The 25000-nt window shown below is 38.1% G+C and overlaps 1 protein-coding gene and 1 long non-coding RNA gene across 2 annotated transcripts in view; both read left to right on the top strand.

The window, feature by feature from the left end:
* The window catches only part of LOC138860635 (uncharacterized), a 9578-nt gene extending 2027 nt beyond the window's left edge, over positions 1-7551 (top strand). The window contains exons 2-3 of the long non-coding RNA XR_011398368.1: positions 6999-7056; positions 7155-7551. This is a non-coding gene — a long non-coding RNA (uncharacterized lncRNA). The remainder of the gene's footprint in view (positions 1-6998; positions 7057-7154) is intronic.
* A 4399-nt stretch (positions 7552-11950) lies between these two features.
* LOC113802986 (uncharacterized) overlaps positions 11951-25000 on the top strand; it is a 20050-nt gene continuing 7000 nt past the window's right edge. The window contains exons 1-19 of the mRNA XM_070118476.1: positions 11951-12001; positions 13141-13244; positions 13342-13450; positions 13610-13768; positions 13885-13958; positions 14113-14219; positions 14431-14645; positions 15557-15712; positions 16369-16472; positions 17252-17412; positions 17877-18012; positions 18123-18218; positions 19662-19845; positions 20496-20596; positions 21578-21668; positions 21846-22004; positions 22735-22808; positions 23348-23457; positions 24173-24387. Of these exons, the coding sequence (XP_069974577.1) occupies positions 11951-12001; positions 13141-13244; positions 13342-13450; positions 13610-13768; positions 13885-13958; positions 14113-14219; positions 14431-14645; positions 15557-15712; positions 16369-16472; positions 17252-17412; positions 17877-18012; positions 18123-18218; positions 19662-19845; positions 20496-20596; positions 21578-21668; positions 21846-22004; positions 22735-22808; positions 23348-23457; positions 24173-24387 (2406 nt within the window). The remainder of the gene's footprint in view (positions 12002-13140; positions 13245-13341; positions 13451-13609; positions 13769-13884; positions 13959-14112; positions 14220-14430; positions 14646-15556; positions 15713-16368; positions 16473-17251; positions 17413-17876; positions 18013-18122; positions 18219-19661; positions 19846-20495; positions 20597-21577; positions 21669-21845; positions 22005-22734; positions 22809-23347; positions 23458-24172; positions 24388-25000) is intronic.

Genomic DNA, 25000 nt, shown 5'->3' with positions numbered 1-25000 from the left:
TTTTGTGACTCAAAGTTCCTTTAAAACAGATGACGGTGAGCGAATTGTGAATTGCATTAAGAGTAACATAACTTATGGAAGACGGCGCAATTTCAACATTGTTTGTATGGATACCATCTCATGTTGGTATACGCAAGTACTACCATGTAGACAAATTGGCGAAAGAGGCTTCCATCAAAGATGTAAATATAGATCTTGGGATGCCTCTTGCTAGGGTTGTGCACACAATATAAAGTTCTCGTTAGGAAGAAATTATAGATCTGATAGATCAAAGGCCTGAAAGCTGTAGCAATACGCAGTACGATCGGTATAGAGATAGTAAGTCCTTCTATGGGTGGCACAGAATGAATCCAAACTAATCAAAGGAACTAAGTTGCCGTGACTGTCCGAGGGGAGGGTTCATAGGTGGCTCAATCCCCAACACCCCGTGAGGTTTGACAGCTTATCAACCATCCCGTGACAAAAGGCCAGTGAGAAAAGTTGCGTTTCCAGTGTTGATTCTGGATTATTCTTGACTATATAGCGGCAACAAAGAATATTTAGACTTAAGTTAACATCTCGGTATATCTAAGCCCATCAAGAGCCCTAAGTGCCGAAAAGTTATTAAAAATGAAGCAATCCAGACAGTCGAAAGAAGCGAATGAAAGTTTGACGTTTCCAGATATAAAGGTATGTTTTTTTTCACTGTTTACGCAGCTTTATCTTGCTGTCCATACGGAGGTGAAGAGAATGTTTCCCACGGGGTGTTGGGGAGCAAAAGCGCCCCATCAACCCTCCCCTCGGCCATTGCTGGAAAGACATGCCTTGTCACGGCAACTTAAATTGTTAGGTTAGGTTAGTTTATCGGTCAGTACGTTTTTTGGGGAGTCTGGAAATTTTGAATTTAAGTAGATTTTCTCGAAAGGTGGGTTAGATTCCCTTTTTTTTTTTTTATTCCCCCCCCGCCGATTTTAATTTTTTCTTTGTGCTAGTTTTGCGCATTTCTCCCCCTCAATTCTTATTTATGCCTGTTTTACCCCATATTTTCCTTGATATACTTCATGCCTTCCCTTGCTATTGGGACTATTAAATGAAGATCGTCAATTGGGAAATGGTGCTCAGTCTCCTCAAAAATTCATTCACAGAAGAAACAACACCTAGAATCAGTTAAATAATTGGATTTCCTGCAGAAAAACATCAGTTTTTTCGACTTAGCCTCTGTTTAATATATTAAATTGTTTGCTATTTTCTGTAAAGTCCAGGCAGTTTTTTTGTTTTTTGTTTTTATAAGCTTTTCAACTGCACGCCATCTCATGCCTGGAATGCTCAAGGGATGCAATTTACAAAAAAAAAAAAAAAAAAAAATCCAGTAAAGCCTGATAGACAAAAGCGAAAGAAAATTTTATTTCAAGATAGAAAGGTATTTAGTTTCCTCCATATTGCCATGCATTATGAAGAGTGTTTCCTGGGTGGGTGTTGGGGGCAGAGCCTTTGGGCATTCAGTCAGTGATGATGTATGCTGGAGTATTTCTCCTAATATTCATTAAGCCTGGGTATGGGAACTGGCTTGTCTAGGTGGCACATAAGCCGTCATGAGAACAAAGCTTCTGTGACTCGTTTGTAGTTCCATCGCAAGGAAATTATTGAAGTCATTGTATCTATTTTTTGATAGCAATAGCAACACTGGTCTCCCTTTAATTCAATAGATATTGTTGTTTAGATAATTAGATAGCCAGTGAGTTACTATAACGTCGGGGCCCTTGCGTCAAATACATGTTTGAGAAGTCATGCCTTCATGGGCTATTGTGCTAAATTATATTATATTGTATCATTATTTTATATTGCATATAGGAAGGAGTTATATTATCTGGGTCTGTGGGAGATTTTCTAGATGTCTGTTCTGTTCTCGTTCCACTTATGGTTCTCTTGGATGCTTCATTGTTGACATTGTATTATGAAGGCATGAGATCAACGGTCCTGTTAAACAGGTTTTACTTGATTAATTGGGGATTGAGACTATCCCTGTGGACTTTTGTATTTTTGTTAATGTTAATTTAGATAAGTTTTATAATTTTAGCGGACATTGGTTGTCTGGATATATGCTTTCTTCCCTTGCTGTCGGTATGAGGTATTCGAAGAAAAAATATAGGGTTGTTTTTATTAAAATTATCAACAACAACCATCATTAGTATTAGCAATTTATTATTGTTCTATAATAATAGATATTTTTAAGACGTCTGTTTTTTTCGATTTATCGAATTTCATGCGGATTTTGATGAAACACCATTTTATTTAGACCTTTGCTTGATCTCTTGAAGTCGATTTGTTTTCGAAATCGCCCAAAATGATTTTGAGATACAGTAAAAAAGAGAGGAAAAAACAAGTTTCCACTTTGAAAATTGACATACTTTCAAGGACTAGATCAAATCCAGAAATAAATACAGATATTCTGATGTGATTTCTGAACAGATTCATCGTATATCTAGTACTTGTTGCAAGCACTTTTTTCGATTTTGACTATATATCTGATTTCTACAAGAAGTACAGGAAAAAATCTCAAACTAAATGCAACATGCACTAGATATTTTATTCAGCTACAAATTGAGCCATAGAATATTTACTTAGGGCTAGAATTCCGTATGCTAGGGCTCGGGAAGACTACAAAGGTAGCTTTTCAAGATATCGGCTTTTTTATATATTTTCATATTTTGGTATTAACAAAATTAGGTAGAAGAATAATCTTCCTATAACAAAATTCTCTTATCATTTACCTGCATTCCGAAGTATGTGGGAAATTTCTAGCAAGTAGTAGTATATATGTAGAAAAGGTATGAATGAGACTGGATATCTTCACAATACAAGAGATGTATTTGACCGGTTTCGATTACATTTTCATCAGAAATACATGTATTTCTGATGAAAATGTAATCGAAACCGGTCAAATACATCTCTTGTATTGTGAAGATATCCAGTCTCATTCATACCTTTTCTACAATTGTCAACATGGATACGTTTCAAGTAGTAGTATCTCACTAAGCGTCCTTTGTTACAGTAGGGTCACACTGATTTGTGGTGTTTGTAGGCCTACATTGATCGTTTTCGGAAGTCTCTAAAATCCCCTCAAAAGTAACACAGGTATTCTGATTTCGTTTTCGAATAATAAAACCTTTTATCTAGTGCTTGTATGAAGCACGACTTAGTTTTTGGTTAGTAAAGTTTTTGGTTTATAAACATTTTGAGTAGACCACTTTTCGAACAGCATTTTTTTTTTTTTTTTTTAGATATATGTGTATATCTTTGTCACTTTTACAAGCAGCATAGGAAAAAAGATTCAAAAACTTAATGCAACAAGCACTAGATTTTTTTATTCAGCTACAAAATGAGCTATAAAACTTTTATTTTTAAAATTACATGTACACGAAAAAGTGTAAAGTACTGAAATATTGCGATATATATATATTTTTTTTCAACATTACTGATAATAAATCATGTATGGAATACTTGCATTTGATATAATTATCTATTATTTCCCTTTAATGTTTCTCTAATGAGATTTTACTTATGATACTGGTCGAAAGAATAATCATTCTCTAGGCCAATGAATATCACTCGCAGGCACTTGATTTCTCATTCATCTACAAAATGAGCTATAGAACGTTTATTTTGGACTGAAATTACTTGTGCTACGCGTAAAAGTGTAAAGTACCGAAATATCGGAATATTTTCATTTTTTTTCTTACGTTATGGATAACAAACTCATGTATGAAATACAGGAGGCTTGTGCAACAGGTAGTGGGCGATACTAGGTCATCACTCCCAATGGGGAAGGGCATAAGCCCATATAACTACCTCAGTGACTATGAATATTTGTTTGAATATATGTATAGCTCTTTACTAAGGAAAAATACGACCTCAAAACTGTAAGTAGGGGAAGCTGCGGAATGCTGCACACAAGGTGATATATGGGCTGCTACCTACGAGCAAATGTGGATGTGGGATTTTCTGGCTGAGGTTCCTGTTAAGTGGAGATCTAAGCTAGCCATTGTATGATCTTGATATGGTAAATTACATCAAGATCCTCAGTTATACAATTTCAGACCCTGAATTAAAACACAAAATTGTGAACTTATTGAGAGGGCCCACGAGAACACGTGTTCAACCTAATAACCTGCTTGTTAACCCCTGCTTTGAGCCTAAAAAGGAAAAGATTACATTTATTTTTTCCCTTGAATTTAAATATATATGCTGCGGTGATTTCGGAGAAATTACCGTATGGAAATATTCGGAAATTGCTTGGTATTAAGAAAATATTTTGTGCTCAATGATTGCCTCTTGAAGTTGCAAGAAAAATGGACGAGCTGCCTCTCCTTATTCACTACATGACAATAAGATAGTGATATAAGATAGCCATTGGTAGAGCACATCAACTATGCTTTAACTAGTGTGTCCGGCAAATAATTCATGATCCCCCAGAAAAAAACAAGGAAAAGCTAACATGGTACACAAGGCCTCTACATTTTTGCCAACCTGGACCTGGCAAAATACAAGTTTTACAGTCTTATTATAGTTTTAAAGGCCTACGGAGATGATCTAAAACTGTTACTTTGACACCGACGTCTATATCCTCTTTGTAGACACATCTATAAGAATTTTTAAGGCCTCTGAAAGAGTGGTCAGACACTTCCAACTTCAGCTAGGACTACTGGCTTTACAAACAATGCGCCAAGAGTAAGCTGAGTTTGTTAAGTCTTAATGGGGAGGGGAGTTCCCATAAAAAAAGTAATTCTCTGAAACGTAAGACACATTCGCTGCTCCTGAACACACGTCAGTCATCGTCAGGTAAAAAAGAAATTTGTCAATCAGAAAAAAATAGGGCTGAAACATGGCAACTTCCATCATACTCATCAGAAAGAAGTAGCACACATTTAATCAAGGTACATTTCTGGAATTTCAGTGCAGTTGTTGGGCCCCACTTTTGTATATCTGGCAAGCACTCCCATGTAAACATAGCGTAAATATTATTTTTGAATGGGGCGAAGAAACTGGATGGTTTGTGATTGGTAGAATATAGATAATTAGTGAATTAATATCTTTTTTATTTTTAGAAACTACGTAAGCCATTTAAACTCGTTTTCTTCAAGTAAGTGATAACAGAACATGTAGTATTGGTTATTGTTGACTTTCTATAAGGATATTATTCAAATGCCATTCCCTGGAATTTTGTTAATCGAAATGACATTACTTATGGAGGTGATGCAACAATTTTCTGTTCTTTCAACACAACAAAAAACAATCGTTTCCTTTTATCCTACCTTTCTGTTTATACAGCATATTTGCGGCCTTCGTGCTTGGACCCTTCACTTGGCTGCTTGCCTCGGAGCAGTGCATGCGTGTAGGCAGTTAGCTCACATCTTTGGTATTCCGTTTTTCTCGTCTTATCAAGGAAATAGAGTTTTGGTTTCGTTATATCATGTAGACATATTAATTTCATTTTTAAAAACTTAATGGAGAATTGGCCTTTGAAATAATTTTTTATTTTATTGTTTTCAAACTTTCGCCGGTTTGGGTATGGTTCTAAGTCCATGGTAATTAAGCCTTGTTTCATGGTTATAGTTATATTGATCATATATATAACATTTAAATCTTATATTGATCATATCAATCTATACATTTTTATATTTTTTATATCTATATATCTGTATCTCTCTCTCTCTCTCTCTCTCTCTCTCTCTCTCTCTCTCTCTCTCTCTCTATATATATATATATATATATATATATATATATATATATATATATATATATGTGTGTGTGTGTGTGTGTGTGTGTGTGTGTGTGTGTGTGTGTGTGTGTGTGTACACACACACACACACATCAATCGTGTCTATCTATCGTATGCATCTGTTCAAATTCAAACAGTTTATTACATTGATTACAAAAGTATATTATTTACATATGTTGTGTTTGCATTATGTGATATGTTATGAACATAGTTATTGTACAATACTCGTGAAGCAAAATTACACAGAACACTAATATCATAACTGAAATATCGTGCTCTACTTGATGTTTAAGCGCCTTGATGTCATTGATTTTTTTTCAGTAGATGTTCTTTCACTTTTGTTTTAAACGTCTTTTGGCTGGAAATATATCTATTTTTTTCTGGTACATGGTTCCAGATCACCAGTCCTCGGATATGCATATTTCTTGCCCCGTTTTCTGTATTCGATCATTTGATATATATGCAGTTATTTTGCCTTGTATAGACAACCGTTGTTACCTGTTGTCTGTATAGGTAATATGGGTAATAGTATATATCTATCGTATGTAATATATATCATATATATTATATCATGTATGTATTATGTATATGATATATATAAATATATATCATATATATTATATAAATTATACACCATATATATTATATCATATACCATATATATTATATCATATCACACATCATATATCATGTCACATCATATATATGTATATCGTATTTATATATTACATCATATATATCTTTATATCATGTATATCATATGTATGTATATATATATATATATATATATATATATATATATATAATATATATATATATTATATCGTATCTGTATGTCTATATCATATATATAAAATCTATGTATATCTAATATATCATCTATGACTCATATATATCATATATGGTATACATCATATCCATATATCGTATACATCGTATCTGTACATCATATATAACGTATCTGTATATCATATATAACGTATCTGTATATCATATATATCGTATCTGTATATCACATAAATCGTATCTGTATATCATATATATCGTATCTGTATATCATATTAATCGTATCTGTATATCATATATATCGTATCTGTTCATCATATATATGGTATCTGTACATCATATATATCATATTTATATATCAGATATATCTATGTTTTTTTTTTTTTTTTTTTTTTTTGTATTTGTGAACATTCGATAATATGTGATTTTTTTAATTATTTTTTTTTTTTTATAGCTGTAACCGCTGGGAAGAGGGTTGGCATTTCGCAGTGTTTGGAATCTTCTAAAGCAAGGTGAGTTTATCCGGAGTTTCGAACTTTTATCAGATTTACATGTTTTTGTGTACTACCATTTTAAATTATGGTGTATTTATGCCCTTTCTTTGTTGCAGCTTGTGAGAGAAGTGTTTTTGTGCTTCGTCCTTCACAAGGAGATTGCATCGTTGCCAGCCGTCTTCGCCACCGAGATAAAGGAGAAGGATATCCCGTTCAAAAGAGTGCGTCGATTTCCCTCGCTTGGCATTTCGAGTGACGGGGAACGCCGGGTATCAGATGAAGGTCGTAAGGATTCGGATGTGTCCGATATGCGAAGCTGAGCCTCGCCCGGGCTGTGAAGGGAGCCCAGCCTGTGCCGATTAGTGTCGACTCAATCAACGTGTCATCTAATGGTGAGATGCCGACACGTTACCACTGCACTAGCCTGAAGTTAGTAGGACGCGAGGTCTGTGTAAGTACAGGTCTCGTCACTTCGGTGTTCTACGCAGCTTTGGGTGTTAGGGCCTGTGACGTCACCAGGTGGAAGCTGAGAGCGGGGGGGGGGGGGGGATTAGAGCATGATAGGGTGGGAGGGAGATAATAGAAAGCGGAAGCAAATGAGCAGACATTTAAGTAATTTTAGATGCCGGCACGTTGACCGATCTGCATATTGGATAGATTTTACAGGCGATTATTATCAGCGATTGTTTGTTGGTCTATATCACATACTTTACGTGAATTTAGTTTTGTAATTCTCATGCTGCAGCCTAGATATGGCATAATACAGACGTAAAATAAACAAAGACATGGCATGATTAAACTCCAAATGTTCTTGACGAATTTATTACAAGACAAATCATACAATAATAACAATAAGCTATAATAATAATAATGACAGTACATGAACATGGACATACATATACATGTATAAGCTAAATAACAATTTTGTGGACTTTCCTTTTGATCATGCAAGATTCATAAATCTTATTATTCAAGATGCGCATTCTGAAATAGGTGCGACACCTAATTTATGCTGCAATGACCTCATCTAGAAAGGGTATTTATGATGCCCTTTCCAGACTGCAATGTCTGTCCATGAAAACGGTCAAAATAAACCATTCATTATTTTCATTTTTTGTATGAACTCTGCATTTGGTTTTGTCAGCTTGTGACTTTGCCTGGCCACTGTACTAATCCAGCTGGCTTCCTGTCCTTCCTGATCTTTCACTCCGAGTTCATATTGGGGAAATTTATTTGCCAGATAACCCGCGAAATACATGTCTTCGGATTCTATATGGGTTTCCTAGTTACTTTGTGCAGTGATATCCATCTCATCATCATCATGATTATAGGTCATTGCAAGGTCAACATCATAATCAGAAGAGCAAAATACCATCGCAGTTAGAGAGAGCTCCCGTTCTAGGTCATGTTCATTCACCTGTTGATCTGTACTGCAGCCGGGAGTGCTCACAAGGGCATTTTCTTTATTTTCGGTATCTATGTTATATCCACTGCCCATGAGCCCACTCTCTCTACACCTTATATACACTCTAATGCGTTGTTTAACGGACATAGGAGTCGGATTATCACAGTAACCTACTAGTTGACGAAGGGAAGCAAAAAAATGTTCAACTGTCTTGATTGAGTTTGTAAGAATGAAATTTCATAGTTCTCTAAAATCATATCCAAACCGGACAATGATTTGGAGGATACGATAAGTCCGTTTTGAATTGACAGCAGACCTCGGTGGCCACAAACTTTCAAAGGTGTCATGGTAGTTATCATCTCCTCCAAGACATTTTTCTGACTCTCATTTACCCCATATGCATTCCGTGATACCTTTTTATCATAGAGTACCCTTGAATTCATTAAGTCAAACCAGGTATCTACTAGTGAAATAAACTTACTGGTTTCACACCAGTTGGCTGAGCTTAAGAGCCCCTTCTTGACGAAATAGGTCAGCGTTTTGGAGGTTGTAGATCAGGGATGGGCAATTAATTTTTACAAGGGGCCATATGAGAAACCTGAATTGTGTCAGAGGGCCACACCAACGATAAATTGAACTTAATTCTGCTCAACTTTCTTCAATTGTAAAATGCATTAAATTACGTATTTAGTGTCTTGTATATTTGATAAATTATATATTACAATTATATATTATAGATTATATATTTGATAAATTATACATTTGATAAATTATACATTTGATAAATCATATATTTGATAAATCATATATTTGATAAATCATATATTTGATAAATTATATATTTGAAAAGTTATATATTTGAAAAGTTATATATTTGAAAAGTTATATATTTGAAAAGTTATATATTTGAAAAGTTATATATTTGAAAAGTTATATATTTGAAAAGTTATATATTTGAAAAGTTATATATTTGAAAAGTTATATATTTGAAAAGTTATATATTTGAAAAGTTATATATTTGAAAAGTTATATATTTGAAAAGTTATATATTTGAAAAGTTATATATTTGATAAATTATATATTTGATAAATTATATATTTGATAAATTATATATTTGATAAATTATATATTTGATAAATTATATATTTGATAAATTATATATTTGATAAATTATATATTTGATAAATTATATATTTGATAAATTATATATTTGATAAATTATATATTTGATAAATTATATATTTGATAAATTATATATTTGATAAATTATATATTTGATAAATTATATATTTGATAAATTATATATTTGATAAATTATATATTTGATAAATTATATATTTGATAAATTATATATTTGATAAATTATATATTTGATAAATTATATATTTGATAAATTATATATTTGATAAATTATATATTTGATAAATTATATATTTGATAAATTATATATTTGATAAATTATATATTTGATAAATTATATATTTGATAAATTATATATTTGATAAATTATATATTTGATAAATTATATATTTGATAAATTATATATTTGATAAATTATATATTTGATAAATTATATATTTGATAAATTATATATTTAATAAATTATATATTTAATAAATTATATATTTAATAAATTATATATTTAATAAATTATATATTTAATAAATTATATATTTGATAAATTATATATTTGATGAATTATATATTTAATAAATTATATATTTGATAAATTATATATTAAATAAATTATATATTTAGTCCCTGTCCGGCCTCTCGCAAGCCGGACAGGGACGCACAAAGGACCGGATGTAGCCCGCGGGCCGTAGTTTGCCCGGGTCTGTTGTAGATGAAAGTAATTAAATAGACCTTGGTAGGATGTCCAAAGGGAACTTAATTGTACAACGCCCTATATGGGGTTGAGGCAAAATCTGTCGGGTGAGGCCAGTCTATCACAAGCGATAGATATACCATTCTGGGACTCGCTGTATCATGATTTTTGTGTTTGTGTGCGCGTCTTACTTCTATGAAATTATTCTTCTGTTTATACTCGTACAATATGATACAGAAATAAAGGTATATTGATTGCAAAGAACTTTATAATAATCCTTTTCACTTCAGTTCTTATTACTAAGATGCTTTAACGATGTTGAAAGACGATGGGGGAGGAGCAGTAATTATTTGATTAATAAGGGTCTGCACCTGATGTGACTTGTATCCGTAGTGTGATTGACTTGCGTTAGAGTGAGGGAAGGGGGGAAGGTTCTCTCTCCCTTCCGCGATTATTGGTTGTTGATGTATTTATATGTATAATATATATATATATATATATATATATATATATATATATATATATATATATATATGCATACATATACACATATATATGTATGTATATACACACAGATACATACATATATATAGTGTAGCCTATGTATGTATGCTTATGCATATATAGACACGTGTGTGTGCGTGCACGTTTGTATATGTATGTAAATGTGCCTGTGTATGTATGTGTATGTGTGTGTAAGCATATGCATGTATATGTATATATACACACGCGGCCGATAATCCGCCTTCCGTTTGCCTTTTTATGGACATTCGGGACAGATTGAGCTTTAACCTTTCGAAGTTTTCTCGGACATCGAGTTAAAAAGGAATATCTCCCGCTCGGGGTCCGAAGTCAAATGCGCTTTGGACAGGAGCAAATCACAAGTACTTGTTCAATAAGTCACTTGTACGTTTGACAGTTATGAGATGCGATGCGATTCACCAATTACAGGGAATCCTCGACTTACGATGGCGTCGTAACCCGAATTTTGACGAATGTCGGAACACACCTGAATACAGTACATGTACGTACGTACGTACATAAACACCGGTCACTTACATAGGCTAATGCAGTAGGTATATATGTATTAAATTAATAATCTAAAACATCAGAAAACACTTCTATGACGTAAATGAAAACATAATTAAGGCTAAAGGAAAACCTGGAAGACAAACTGTAAATACTGTACATGCTTTTTAGCGTCGAAAAGTCGTAAGTCGAGACAGTCGTAAACAGAGGATCCCCTGTACGGATATCTTTCGTTCTCTCTCGTCGATGGTCCATATTGGGCGCGCCATTAAAAATGCAATGGGGAAATGGTCAGACTGAAGGGGGCTTTATATAAACGAAGGTGCAGCCTAGCCCGATGGAGTTGTACCCTAGACTCTGTTCAAGCGAGATTGGGCTGTACAAGATTGGGCTGTACAAGATTGGGCTGTACAAGATTGGGCTGTACAAGATTGGGCTGAGCAAGATTGGGCCGAGAGAGATTGGGCTGAGCAAGATTGGGCCGAGAGAGATTGGGCTGAGCAAGATTGGGCCGAGAGAGATTGGGCTGAGCAAGATTTTGTCGAGTGAGATTGGGCTGAGCAAGATTGGGCCGAGAGAGATTGGGCTGATCAAGATTTAGCCGAACAAGATTGGGCCGAGCGAGATAGGGCTGTATTCCGGGCGAGGAGATGGAGGCCAGTCTTAATAGAACGACTTGCCTCAGAGTCGGCATCGAGCAAGTAATTTGGATGGAAGCCTTTGACACTGATTCCCACACAACAACACTGTTTTACACATTGACTGAAAGATAGCTACAGATTGCTATCGATCTCATGACCTGTATCTAAAGCCCTGTGAATACACACACACACACACACAAACACACGCACACGCACACGCACACGCACACGCACACGCACACGCACACGCACACACACCCGCACATACATACACACACACACACACACACACACGCACATACATGCGCACACACACACCCGCACATACACACACACACCCGCACATACACACACACACACACACACCCGCACATACACACACACCCGCACACACACACACACCCGCACACACACACACACACACACACACACACACACACACACACACACACACCCGCACACACACACACACACACACACACACACACACACACACACACACACACCAGCACATACATACACACCCACACACACACACCCGCACATACATACACACCCACACACACACCCGCACATACATACACACCCACACACATACCCGCACATACATACACACCCACACACATACCCGCACATACATACACACCCACACACATACCCGCACATACATACACACACACACGCGCACATACATACACACACACACACCAGATACATACATACACACACACACACCCGATACATACACACATACACACACACCCGATACATACACACACACACACACCCGATACATACATACACACACACACACCCGATACATACATACACACACACACACACCCGATACATACACACACACACACACACCCGATACATACACACACACACACACACCCGCACATACACACACACCCGCACATACACACAGACACACACACCCGCACATACACACAGACACACCCGCACATACACACAGACACACCCGCACATACACACAGACACACCCGCACATACACACAGACACACCCGCACATACACACACACACACACACCCGCGCACGCATGCACGCACGCACGCGCACACACACATGTGGGCATATGTGTATATATGTATGTGTGTATGTATATATATACACACACACGTATAATGTATATATATAATCGTGCTATGGCTATGGCATTTTCCATTTCTAAAGTGGGCTCCATACGTAAACTTCATCTATGGCAAGGCACCCAACTACAAAGTCACTGGTACAGCAGTGGAAATCATTGACATGATCTCGCGACATCTGAATACTTGGTGAGGATTTTTTGAATTTATGTTGTTACTATCCTAAAAATGAGTATTACTGTGTTTCCATAGTATTTTGGTATTAATGAAGCCATTACAATATTAGGTACATTGTCATCCACAGTTACGAGTTTGTTGTAGCTCAAGACCGCGTATTTGGCTCGCAGCTTCCCAACGGGTCCTGGACAGGTTTGATGGGCCTAATTACACGAAGGGTGAGGCTGTCATACATTAGGGAAAATATTTCTTCATATATTGCTATATAATTTTTATTTAAACATGACAAAGCGTTGTAAATATGAAATGAGTAAAAAAAAAAAAAAAGGTATACCATAATTAACGATTAAGATCTCCAGTAATAATTAACTTTCCAGGAGGTGGATATGACGGCTGTAGTCCTATCGGTAGACTACCTGCGAGATCGAGCGGTTGACTTCAGCGTCCCCCTCTACGTAGACCAACAGGCGGTGGGCTACAAACGACCCGTCTTCGAAGCCGATATGCTAGGATTCGTGAAACCTTATTCATACGAGGTAAAGATTTTTTTTCGGTGAACAGCTGGATAACTTGTATTTTGTTCAATCTGGCATACTTAAGGATCAATGTCTTTGTTCTGTGACTTTTATTGACGACAGCGTTTTATCGCCAGCTGTGGTTTTCGCTGTTGGCAACTGTGGTGCTGGTGTTCGGCTGCACTTTCACGATCCAGCTGTTTCAGATCAGGTGGGTATTTGGCGCTGGGCATTGTATAAAGCAAAACCCTTCATGGTGGTGCTGCTGAAACACAAACGTTAAAAAAATGAGGTAATAACAATGGTATTCATCATGATAATTAAGTCTCTAGACTTGCCTGATTCGCAAACCCCCTTTTAATCAGGATGCTCCGTGGAAAACCTGCTGATGACAAGGAAATGACTGAAAAGGAAACGGTGAAGAGCATGTGGGCTTCCTACATGTGGATTCTCGGCGCTCTCCTCGCCCAGTGTAGGTTCCTTGCTATTCACGTTATCTTTCGTAATATAATATTGCTATAGAGTCGTTCCTTTGAAAGAAAAGAGGAACAAATGGAACCCGACAATCGGTTAATCTTTCGTAATCTAACATTGCTATAGAGCCGTTCCTTTGAAAGAAAAAAAGGGACGAATGGAACCCGACAATCAGTTAATCTCCTGGATTTCCCTCTTCCCTCCTTCAGCGGTCCCGTCGGAGTGTAAAGGAAACTCGGTGAGGTTCATCCGAGGTCTGTGGCTCCTCTCCGCTCTCATCATCGGCTCAGTGTACCGCTCGAACCTCAAGGCCATGCTGATTCTGCCCAAACTGCGCCTGCCGTTTGATAGCATGGAGGAGCTCGTGGAAACCGGCATCCCGACCTACGTGTACCAGGACAGCATGATTCATCAGGCCATCATGGTATGTACGTCGCCTGAAAACACGTCTAGTATATCTGTAGTAAACCAGATCTTTGCTCCATCTTCGTAGATTTAGTTAACCGAGATGGCGCGTTTAGAAGGAAGATCTATTTTTTCACTTTCTTGACTGGGGTTCCTTCCTCCGGGGGGGGGGGGGGGGGGGTCAGCCTAAACCAATTGAAACACAAGTTCAAAATCTGTCCAGGATCAACATTGGCAAAGATTTGGTTTCCGTAGCAAATGAAAAAAATTGCCTGTACCATTGGAAAGATAATGTGTATTTCTCTTGTTTCATTTTTGGCAAAAGTTTATTTATGTAAAAGATGTTGAACGGTACAGGCAAGATCATCTTTTTATTCGCTTTGTATCTGAAAACTTTGTCTAAAATACACAGTATTAATACATTCAAATATAACGAATGTTAAAACCCCCCATTGCATGTCTGCGTGCAATCGGTTGAAAATTGTGCACATTTATTGCTTTTAAGTTGGCCTACATATTGCATAGAGTTCTATTTTTTCCATCGAAGTTAAGAAAATCTATATTTACAGGTGAATTTCCGTATGAGGTATCAAGGCATACATGATCATAATTTATACACGATGCAAAAAAGAAAGAAAGAACAAAAATTGCACCTACGACCGAAGAAATAATCCAGCTGTCTTCTCAACCAGACTTATAAAAGCAGATGTTCGTGTTGTTATGCTCAAAATGCAGTTGCTACATGTTGCTCACTTTATTTCCCACGATGACATTGTTCGTTTAATCATATATTTGTGTTTATGTCAGTAAATATGTCAGGAGAAACCGGTAAAGCAGAATTCGGAAGCAAAACGTACATACTTCTGCCGACGATTGTTTTGACGCCTCTTAACGTTCCCCAGGATTAATCGCCGGTTTCTCGAATTGCAGACCGCGGCACCGGGGACGTCCCTCTACAAACTGAGGAAGCAGGCCCTTGTGCGCAGGGATGTGTTGACGATGGTGGACGAGGTGTCCGAGGGCGCTTACGCTGCGTTCTTCGGGAAGAAAGCTTTTGAGTCCATCATCCATCATATCTACGGCACGGTAGGAGTTTTTTTTCGGGGTTGAATATCAGACTCTTGGCCCAAATGTTGATTGGTTTTTGTGTGTAGTTTTGTAGACGTTCGGAGATGATTGGTTGCCAGGATGAGTGACGTACTCATTTGAAATGAAAAGTAATTTCAAACCAGTCCAGGTTTAGTCATTTATACAAGCACACCTTGGATACACACGCACACATAAAATACATGTATATGCACATGCACATGGGGGGGCAGGCAGGCAGGCAGGCAGGCAGGCAGGCAGGCAGGCAGGCAGGCAGGCAGGCAGGCAGGCAGGCAGACAGACAGACAGACAGACAGACAGACAGACAGACAGACAGACAGACAGACAGACAGACAGACAGACAGACAGACAGACAGACAGACAGACAGACAGACAGACGCTTAATACATGAACGCGTACACATACATACAAGTACATGCATTTCACATATCCACACATGCCCCTCCCCACCACCACCACATCTCATATTGAATATATTTTCCAGCTCCTAACCACTGCAAATACTTCCCATGTGCTTTAGGGAGAACCTGTTAACCACACGTCAGTCAAGGACAAGCAGCCTAATCTTTCCATATGCTTTAGGGAGAACCTGACAACCAACAAGCAGCCTAATCCCAACCTGTCTCGTATTGCAGCGGGGGACATGCCCTTTGTACATGGCCAAGGGGACAATCTTCACCACGAGCCTCTGCCTTGCGTTTCCCAAAGGATCGCCGCTCGTCAAGAAAGTGAACCCTCTGTAAGGACTTGATGCTGGCAAGAGGGATTCTCTCGATGAGTTCTGTAGGAGCATGACCTCTAGGGATGTTTTCTTTTCAACTGGAGTATGTGTGTGTATTAGAAATGAGAGGGATCCTTAGCATCATGAAGCATGTGATGTTTTAATTTGAGGTACTGATTAAACTATTTTTTTCGTTAAAAGCATTTTGTGTGTGTTTGTTTGTTTGTTTGTTTATGTGTGTGTGTGTGAGTATGCCGATAAGCCAAGTCCATTTTATTTTTAATAAGTAGACACTTAATACTTATTTTATATATGTCTTGTGGTTTTAAAAATGATATACAATACTATATATTTATAACAGTGATTTGGTGCCTTCAGTACCACTATTATCTTATCCTCCAGAGAGTCGGAGTAATCTAGAGCCTGGGGTGAATTGCCATGTTTTTTTTTTTCTAAAATTAAACGGAGTTTGAAAACAATTTAAAAGTCAGTTATTTGAACTACGGCGACGAGGTAACGATGTTCAAGAAACGGTGGGACAAAAATAAAATCTTAGATGTAGACTAGATTTATTTCTGTGTATGTCTGACTTTGTCTTTGCACACGTCTGACTATGCGTACGTCTGACTATGCGCACGTCTGACTATGCGCACGTCTGACTATGCGCACGTCTGACTATGCGCACGTCTGACTATGCGCACGTCTGACTATGCGCACGTCTGACTATGCGCACGTCTAAAGAAATACGATAACACACACATGTTCACCAAAGGAAAATCAATAACAATCCTTTCCAGACTCTATAGGATGAAGGAATCTGGCATCCTGAACCGCATGTACCTCCATGGCTTGTCGAATTACACCAAGTGTGTTCAGCCGGGCTTGGTGTCGCCCTCGAAAAGCCTGAGACCCTTCGAGCTGGAGGACTTCTACGGCGTCTTCTGTGTGTACTTCGGGGGTGAGGCTTTGGTTATCTTTTCCTATATTGGGAAATGTATTTGCATGAGTGTATGATGTGTATATGTATGTGTCTGTATATGTATGTATATGTATGTATGTATGTATTTATGTATGTACATGTATCATATGTACGAGTATGTATTTTTATGTATATATATGGATGTATGAATATACATGCATGTATGAATATATATACATGTATGTATATACATATATGCATGAATGCATATGTATATATGCATGAATGTATATGCATATATGCATGAATGTATATGCATATATGCATGAATGTATATGCATATATGCATGAATGTATATGCATATATGCATGAATGTATATGCATATATGCATGAATGTATATGCATATATGCATGAATGTATATGCATATATGCATGAATGTATATGCATGTATGTTTGCATATACATTTTTTCATCCGGAATCTCTCCTCCTCCCCCGCAGGAGTGGTCTTTTCGGTGCTCGTGTTCCTCCTGGAGCTGGCGGTTCCTCTCAAGCACTTCAGCGCCAACGTCTGCAGAAGAGGAAAGGCGGATCGAGGTCACTCAGACTCCAGCCCACCCTCCCTCGCCAGTGCTTGAATCTCACGTAACCTAGCTTGACCTAGATTGACGTAGCTTGACCCTCGTACCTACATTTGATGACTTTTGGAATGAATACTGCACTGTGCTGCTGTAACCTCCGGGATAGTACAGTGATACATCTGATAGTACAGCCTCTCATCCGAGGTGTCGGCGGTTGCAATTGTCACCTGGAGGTTACCGCTGTTTCTGGGCACTGTGATGGGTAAGGACTAAGCTCTGTCGCGTCAGCACTACCTTATAGTTAATTGTTGTAGTTAATATCTAATAATTATAGTTGATTATTATAGTTAATAATTATAGTTGATTATTATAGTTTATAATTATATTTGATTATTATAGTTAATAATTATAGTTAATAATTACATTAGCATACGTTGATAGTCGACGTTAGTCATCACAGGCCGGGCTCCCCTCATAACCCTGGGCGAGGCTCAGCTTCGCATATCGGACTTTTCTTTATCCTTATGAGGTGTTGTACCGGTTGAAGATTAGATGCAAACTAAACGTACAGGTTGATTTTTTGTGATTATGCACAAACGTGAAAATACGTACATATGGATGGGACACCTTAAATAACGAATGTGGCTCGTAATACAGTTTAATTATAACGTGGTAGGAATAACATTGATATGGCTAATTTAGCATAATAAATAATCGATTAAGCATGTAATTGATAACATATTAACAACGGTCATATATAACAGCACACATGAAAAACATACCAGCTAGGTGCCATAGGTAAGTTTTACTAAAGTGCAAAAAAGTTGAATTTATAATTATTGTTAGTTCCTGTCCACCTACCTGTAACTTTGTAGGAAATAAATCTTTTGTTAAGGATATACATGGGTTTGGTAACTTCTGGAAATGCCAACAATTTTTAGAGCACAATTGTATGTGTATTGAATAATAACGTAATAAATGTTGCATCAATGTTTGCCTGTTATTTGACCTGATCTGAAGAGGTAGAGAACAACCACATACTTATGCCACCGTATACGAATTGCGTTTGCCTATTTCACTTCATTTTAGGATGTAGACGGAAACGGGAATTTTTACTCGGTTTAAAAGATATTGAATACCACATCACGGATCATTAATATTTGCCAACTAATAGTATGGGTGAAATAAAATCTATAAGCTCGTAACGCTTAGAAAAAAACGGTTGCACATTTTCAAGAGTATAAACCTAAATTTCGAAAATTTGCTGACCAGAGACCTATCTTTTCATTTCATTGGTCTAAGAAAAATATATACATTTTTATGTTATTGCTCAACTGATGTATAACGGATTTTACTTTCATTGCCCACACTGTTAGTAAACCTGCTCTTAATCAATTTTAGAAGGAAAACAAGTGTCTAACGGCATCCAATTCTGCAAACGCCGGGGGCAAAATCCACGGAGAATAACATAGATTATTCTTGAAGTGTGTGTGTGGGGGGGGGGGCGGGCGCTGGCACGTATCCATGTTTGCAGCCGATAACCATTTTTTCGTTTTGCTTGTGTCTGGGCCTTTGTGGCAGATTGAGCTTCAACCTTTGAAAGTTTGCAAGAGACCTTGAGTCTGGAAGCTCATCGGATAACCTTTTCGCATTTGTCCAAAGTGACATGCGGGATTAGCGAGCTCAAATGTGCCCTTTGAACAACATTTGATAAGCCTTCTGTCATTCCGTACCTGGGATATATAAATAGGTTTTTATATAAATGGAGGTGCAGCCTTCCCCGATGGCGTTATTCTTCATGTTCAAGTAAGACTCGACGGTACAGTTCAAGGCGGATCATGGGTTTCATTGCAGAGGAGACACCGTGCCTCAAAGTCGGCATCGAGAAGGTAATTTGAAGGATAAGGTGTTGGCAAGAGGCTGAGAGAAAGCAGCTATTTTTGGCGTGAATGTCGAGCAGTCTTATTTAGATGATGACAGTAGAACGTTCTCAAGCCTGACAGTGTTTCAGACTTTTATGCTTTTCTAATTACAGTGAAGAATGTGATCATGATTTCGCTTTATCGTGAGTACATTGATCTCTCTCTCTCTCTCTCCCCTCTCCCCTCCTCCTCTCCCCCTCTCCCTTCCTTCCCTCCCCTCCTCCTCTCCCCCTCTCCCTTCCTTCCCTTCCCTCCTCCTCTCCCCCTCTCCCTTCCTTCCCTCCCCTCCTCCTATCCCCCTCTCCCTTCCTTCCCTCCCCTCCTCCTATCCCCCTCTCCCTTCCTTCCCTCCCCTCCTCTCTTCTCCCCCTCTCTCTCTCCCTTCCTTCCCTCCCCTCCTCTCTTCTCCCCCTCTCTATCTCCTTTCCTTCCCTCCCCTCCTCCTCTCCCTTCCTTCCCTCCCCTTCCCCTCACCTCCTCCTCTCCCTTCCTTCCCTCCCCTTCCCCTCACCTCCTCATCCCCCTCCCTTCTTCCCCCCCATCCCCCTCTCCTCTCCCATATGTGTATATATATAAATGTATGAAGTTTATCAATGTTCTTTTTGATTTTTCCTCAGTGGGGTCCATATGTCACTTACATATCTGACGAGACACCCCGTAAAGCCCTTGGTACTGCGATAAATATGATGGAAATACTTGCCAAACATCTGAATATCTGGTGAGAATCTCTCCTGGTGTTTCCCTTAGCTCTACAGTTATCAGAAATCTATGAATGCTGTATTTTTATGAGGTAATTTTGTCACATCAGCAGCTTGTTTAAATCTCTTCAAATATTTCTCTTGGCTCTGCAGTTATCAGAAAGCTGTGAATGCTGTATTTTTATGAGGTAATTTTGTCACATCATCAGCTTATTAAATCTCTTCAAATATTTCTCTTGGCTCTACAGTTATCAGAAATCTATGAATGTTGTATTTTTTGAGGTAATTTTGTCACATCATCAGTTTATTAAATCTCTTCAAATATTTCTCTTGGCTCTACAGTTATCAGAAATCTATGAATGCTGTATTTTTATGAGGTAATTTTGTCACATCATCAGCTTATTAAATCTCTTCAAATATTTCTCTTAGCTCTACAGTTATCAGAAATCTATGAATGTTGTATTTTTATGAGGTAATTTTGTCACATCAGCAGCTTATTAAATCCCTTCAAATATTTCTCTTGGCTCTACACTTATCAGAAATCTATGAATGCTGTATTTTTATGAGGTAATTTTGTCACATTATCATCAGTTTATTAAATCTCTTCAAATATTTCTCTTGGCTCTACAGTTATCAGAAATCTATGAATGTTGTATTTTTATGAGGTAATTTTGTCACATCATCAGCTTATTAAATCTCTTCAAATATTTCTCTTGGCTCTACACTTATCAGAAATCTATGAATGCTGTATTTTTATGAGGTAATTTTGTCACATCATCAGCTTATTAAATCTCTTCAAATATTTCTCTTAGCTCTACAGTTATCAGAAATCTGTGAATGCTGTATTTTTATGAGGTAATTTTATCACATCATCAGCTTATTAAATCTCTTCAAATATTTCTCTTAGCTCTACAGTTATCAGAAATCTATGAATGCTGTATTTTTATGAGGTAATTTTGTCACATTATCATCAGTTTATTAACTTGTTGCCATATTGCCAGCTACGAATATGTCATCGCTAAGGACCGCGTGTTTGGGTCGCAGCTCCCCAACGGGACCTGGACTGGCTTGATGGGGCTCCTAACGCGAGGGGTAAGACTGCAGTCATGGTTTGGAATTTTGTCATGGTTTGGAATTTTGTCATGGTTTGGGAATTTTGTGATGGTTTGGGAATTTTGTCTTCTACCATGCTTTGCCTTGTTGCATGGAGTAGCTCCCTTTCAGTATACTATTGCGATGAGGACAGAATCAACAAGAATTATCTTCTAGGAGGCGGATATGACAGCTGTCGTCTTGTCAATGGATAGCCTCCGAGTTCGAGCAGTTGACTTCAGCGTGCCTCTGTACGTGGACCAACAGGTGGTGGGTTATAAACGGCCTGTGTACGAAGCGGATATGCTGGGATTCGTGAAGCCGTATAAATATGAGGTAAGTGTGCGGACGAATCCTTTCTCGACACGCCATTTCAGTGATTTTCACCCGTTTTCGAACTCGGGTAGGTTTGACGACAGGAAATGAAATACAGGTGTACCATAAGCTTTTTGTTGTATATGGACAAGTGTGGTATAATAATTGGGTATGTTTAATGGCAGCAAATAAAATGCAAGTGTACCATAAGCTTTTTGTTGTATGTTGACAAGTGTGATATTCTAACTGGGTATATTTATCGACAGGAAATAAAATACAGGTATACAATAAGCTTTTTGTTCTATATTGACAAATGTGATATTGTAATTGGGTATGTTTAACGACAGGAAATAAAATACAGGTGTACAATAAGCTTTTTGTTGTATGTTGACAAATGTGATATTCTAATTGGGTAGGTTTAACGACAGGAAATAAAATACAGGTGTACCATAAGCTTTTTGTTGTATATTGACAAGTGTGATATACTAATTGGGTATATTTAACGACAGGAAATGAAATACAGATTTACAATAAGCTTTTTGTTGTATATTGACAAATGTGATATTCTAATCGGGTATGTTTAACGGCAGGAAATAAAATGCAAGTGTACCATAAGCTTTTTGTTCTATATTGACAAATGTGATATACTAATTAGGTATGTTTAACGACAGGAAAGAAAATACAGGTGTACAATAAGCTTTTTGTTGTATATTGACAAATGTGATAAACTAGTTATGCTAATTATTACCAGATGTGGCTTTTGTTGTTAACGACTATGGCTTTGGTGTTCGGCTGCACTTTCTTGATCCAACTCTTCCAGTTCAGGTAAATATTCAGCTTTAAGTAGAGGTACTTGTGAAAGCTGGATGTTGTAATAAGAACGACAGTGATAAGGGTATTATGATAATTATGATAATGATAGTGATAAGGGTATTATGATAATGATAGTGATAAGGGTATTATGATAATTATGATAATGATGGTGATAAGGGTATTATGATAATGATAGTGATAAGGGTATTATGATAATGATAGTGATAAGGGTATTATGATAATGATAGTGATAAGGGTATTATGATAATGATAGTGATAAGGGTATTATGATAATTATGATAATGATAATGATGATAATGATAGTGATAAGGGTATTATGATAATGATGATGATAGTGATTGTGATGAATAATAATGATTGTGATGAATAATAATGATAATGATGATAATGACTGTGAATAATAATAATGATGATAATGATAGTGATCGTGAAAAGTTACTGTTAATAATGATAATTATTGTGATAAATGATGATAATAGTAACTGTATATATTGTCTTCCTGATGTCTGTTCAAATATGTCGACTTTTAGCAGGCCTTTCAGAGGAGAATCCGACGACGAAACTGAACGGACAGGAAAGGAAAAAGCAAAGAGCGTGTGGAGTGTTTTCTATTGGACTCTCGGCGCTCTTCTAGCCCAGTGTAGGTCGTGTACAGGTGTTTGAAGATAGATCATCATTGTTCTAGTTTTTTTTGTCGTTGGAATTGCTACCGTAAGATACCGAAACGAGATAATACATTGGCCTATTTCGAAATAGCGAGCGTGACAAAAACACCTCGCTCCAAACCTTTGTTTCTCAGTCCTCTTCATCCAACTTCCCCCCCTCCCCCCAGGAACCCTTGAAGACATCCAAAACTTCCTAGAGATGACCCAAGGGAACACTCCACTCCCCCCCCACCCAAACCCTTTGTTCCTAGTCCTTCTGCATTTAAAGTATTTGCAGATATCCTTCCACCCCCTTTTCTCCTAGTCCTTCTGCATTTAAAGTATTTGCAGATATCCTTCCACCCCCTTTTCTCCTAGTCCTTCTGCATTTAAAGTATTTGCAGATATCCTTCCACCCCCTTTTCTCCTTGTCCTTCTGCATTTAAAGTATTTGCAGATATCCTTCCACCCCCTTTTCTCCTATACCCTCCAACATACCCCACCCTTTCTACCACTCCCACTTGAATACTCATACGATCCTCCTCTATCACTACAGTGTCCTCCTCCATACTCCTCTTCTCCAGTATATTAGATTATTAGATTAGCTAATTAGAGGAAGATGTTTGGTCACGCTCGTTCTTTCGAGCGTGACCAAACATCATCTTCTAGACCGTCCATGATTTTGCTTCTCTCCTTCTCACTCCCTTGAAGCAATCCCGTGGATGCCAAAGGGAAACTCCGGGAGGTTTATCGGAGGTCTGTGGCTCCTCTCCGCCCTCATCATCGGCTCCGTGTACCGCTCGAACCTCAAGGCCATGCTGATCCTGCCCAAACTCCGGTTACCTTTCGACAGCATAGAGGAACTCGTGGAGACCGACATCCCGACCTTCGTGTATGAGGACAGCATGCTCCACCAAGCCATTTTGGTGAGGAAATGGCCGACGAAAGAAGCTTAACGTCGTGATCATGTATGCGTTTTCTTGTGTTTTTCTTTTCTTTGTTTTCCCCTTTACATCTCCGTCTTGATTTTTTTCCTTTCTCCTTCTCGCCCTTCTTCCTCCTCCTCCTCCTCTTCCTCCTCTTGCTGCTCCTGCTCCTGCTCCTCTTGCTGCTCCTGCTCCTGCTCCTCTTGCTGCTCCTGCTCCTGCTCCTCTTGCTGCTCCTGCTCCTGCTCCTCTTGCTGCTCCTGCTCCTGCTCCTCTTGCTGCTCCTGCTCCTGCTCCTCTTGCTGCTCCTGCTCCTCTTGCTGCTCCTGCTCCTCTTGCTGCTCCTGCTCCTGCTCCTCTTGCTGCTCCTGCTCCTGCTCCTCTTGCTGCTCCTGCTCCTGCTCCTCTTGCTGCTCCTGCTCCTGCTCCTCTTGCTGCTCCTGCTCCTGCTCCTCTTGCTGCTCCTGCTCCTGCTCCTCTTGCTGCTCCTGCTCCTCTTGCTGTTCCTGCTCCTCTTGCTGCTCCTGCTCCTCTTGCTGTTCCTGCTCCTCTTGCTGCTCCTGCTCCTCTTGCTGCTCCTGCTCCTGCTCCTGCTCCTGCTCCTCTTGCTGCT

The sequence above is a fragment of the Penaeus vannamei genome, chromosome 42 (genome assembly GCF_042767895.1).
Source record: "Penaeus vannamei isolate JL-2024 chromosome 42, ASM4276789v1, whole genome shotgun sequence".
NCBI classification, from domain to species: Eukaryota; Metazoa; Arthropoda; class Malacostraca; order Decapoda; family Penaeidae; genus Penaeus; species Penaeus vannamei.
This window is presented reverse-complemented; position numbering and strand designations above follow the sequence as displayed.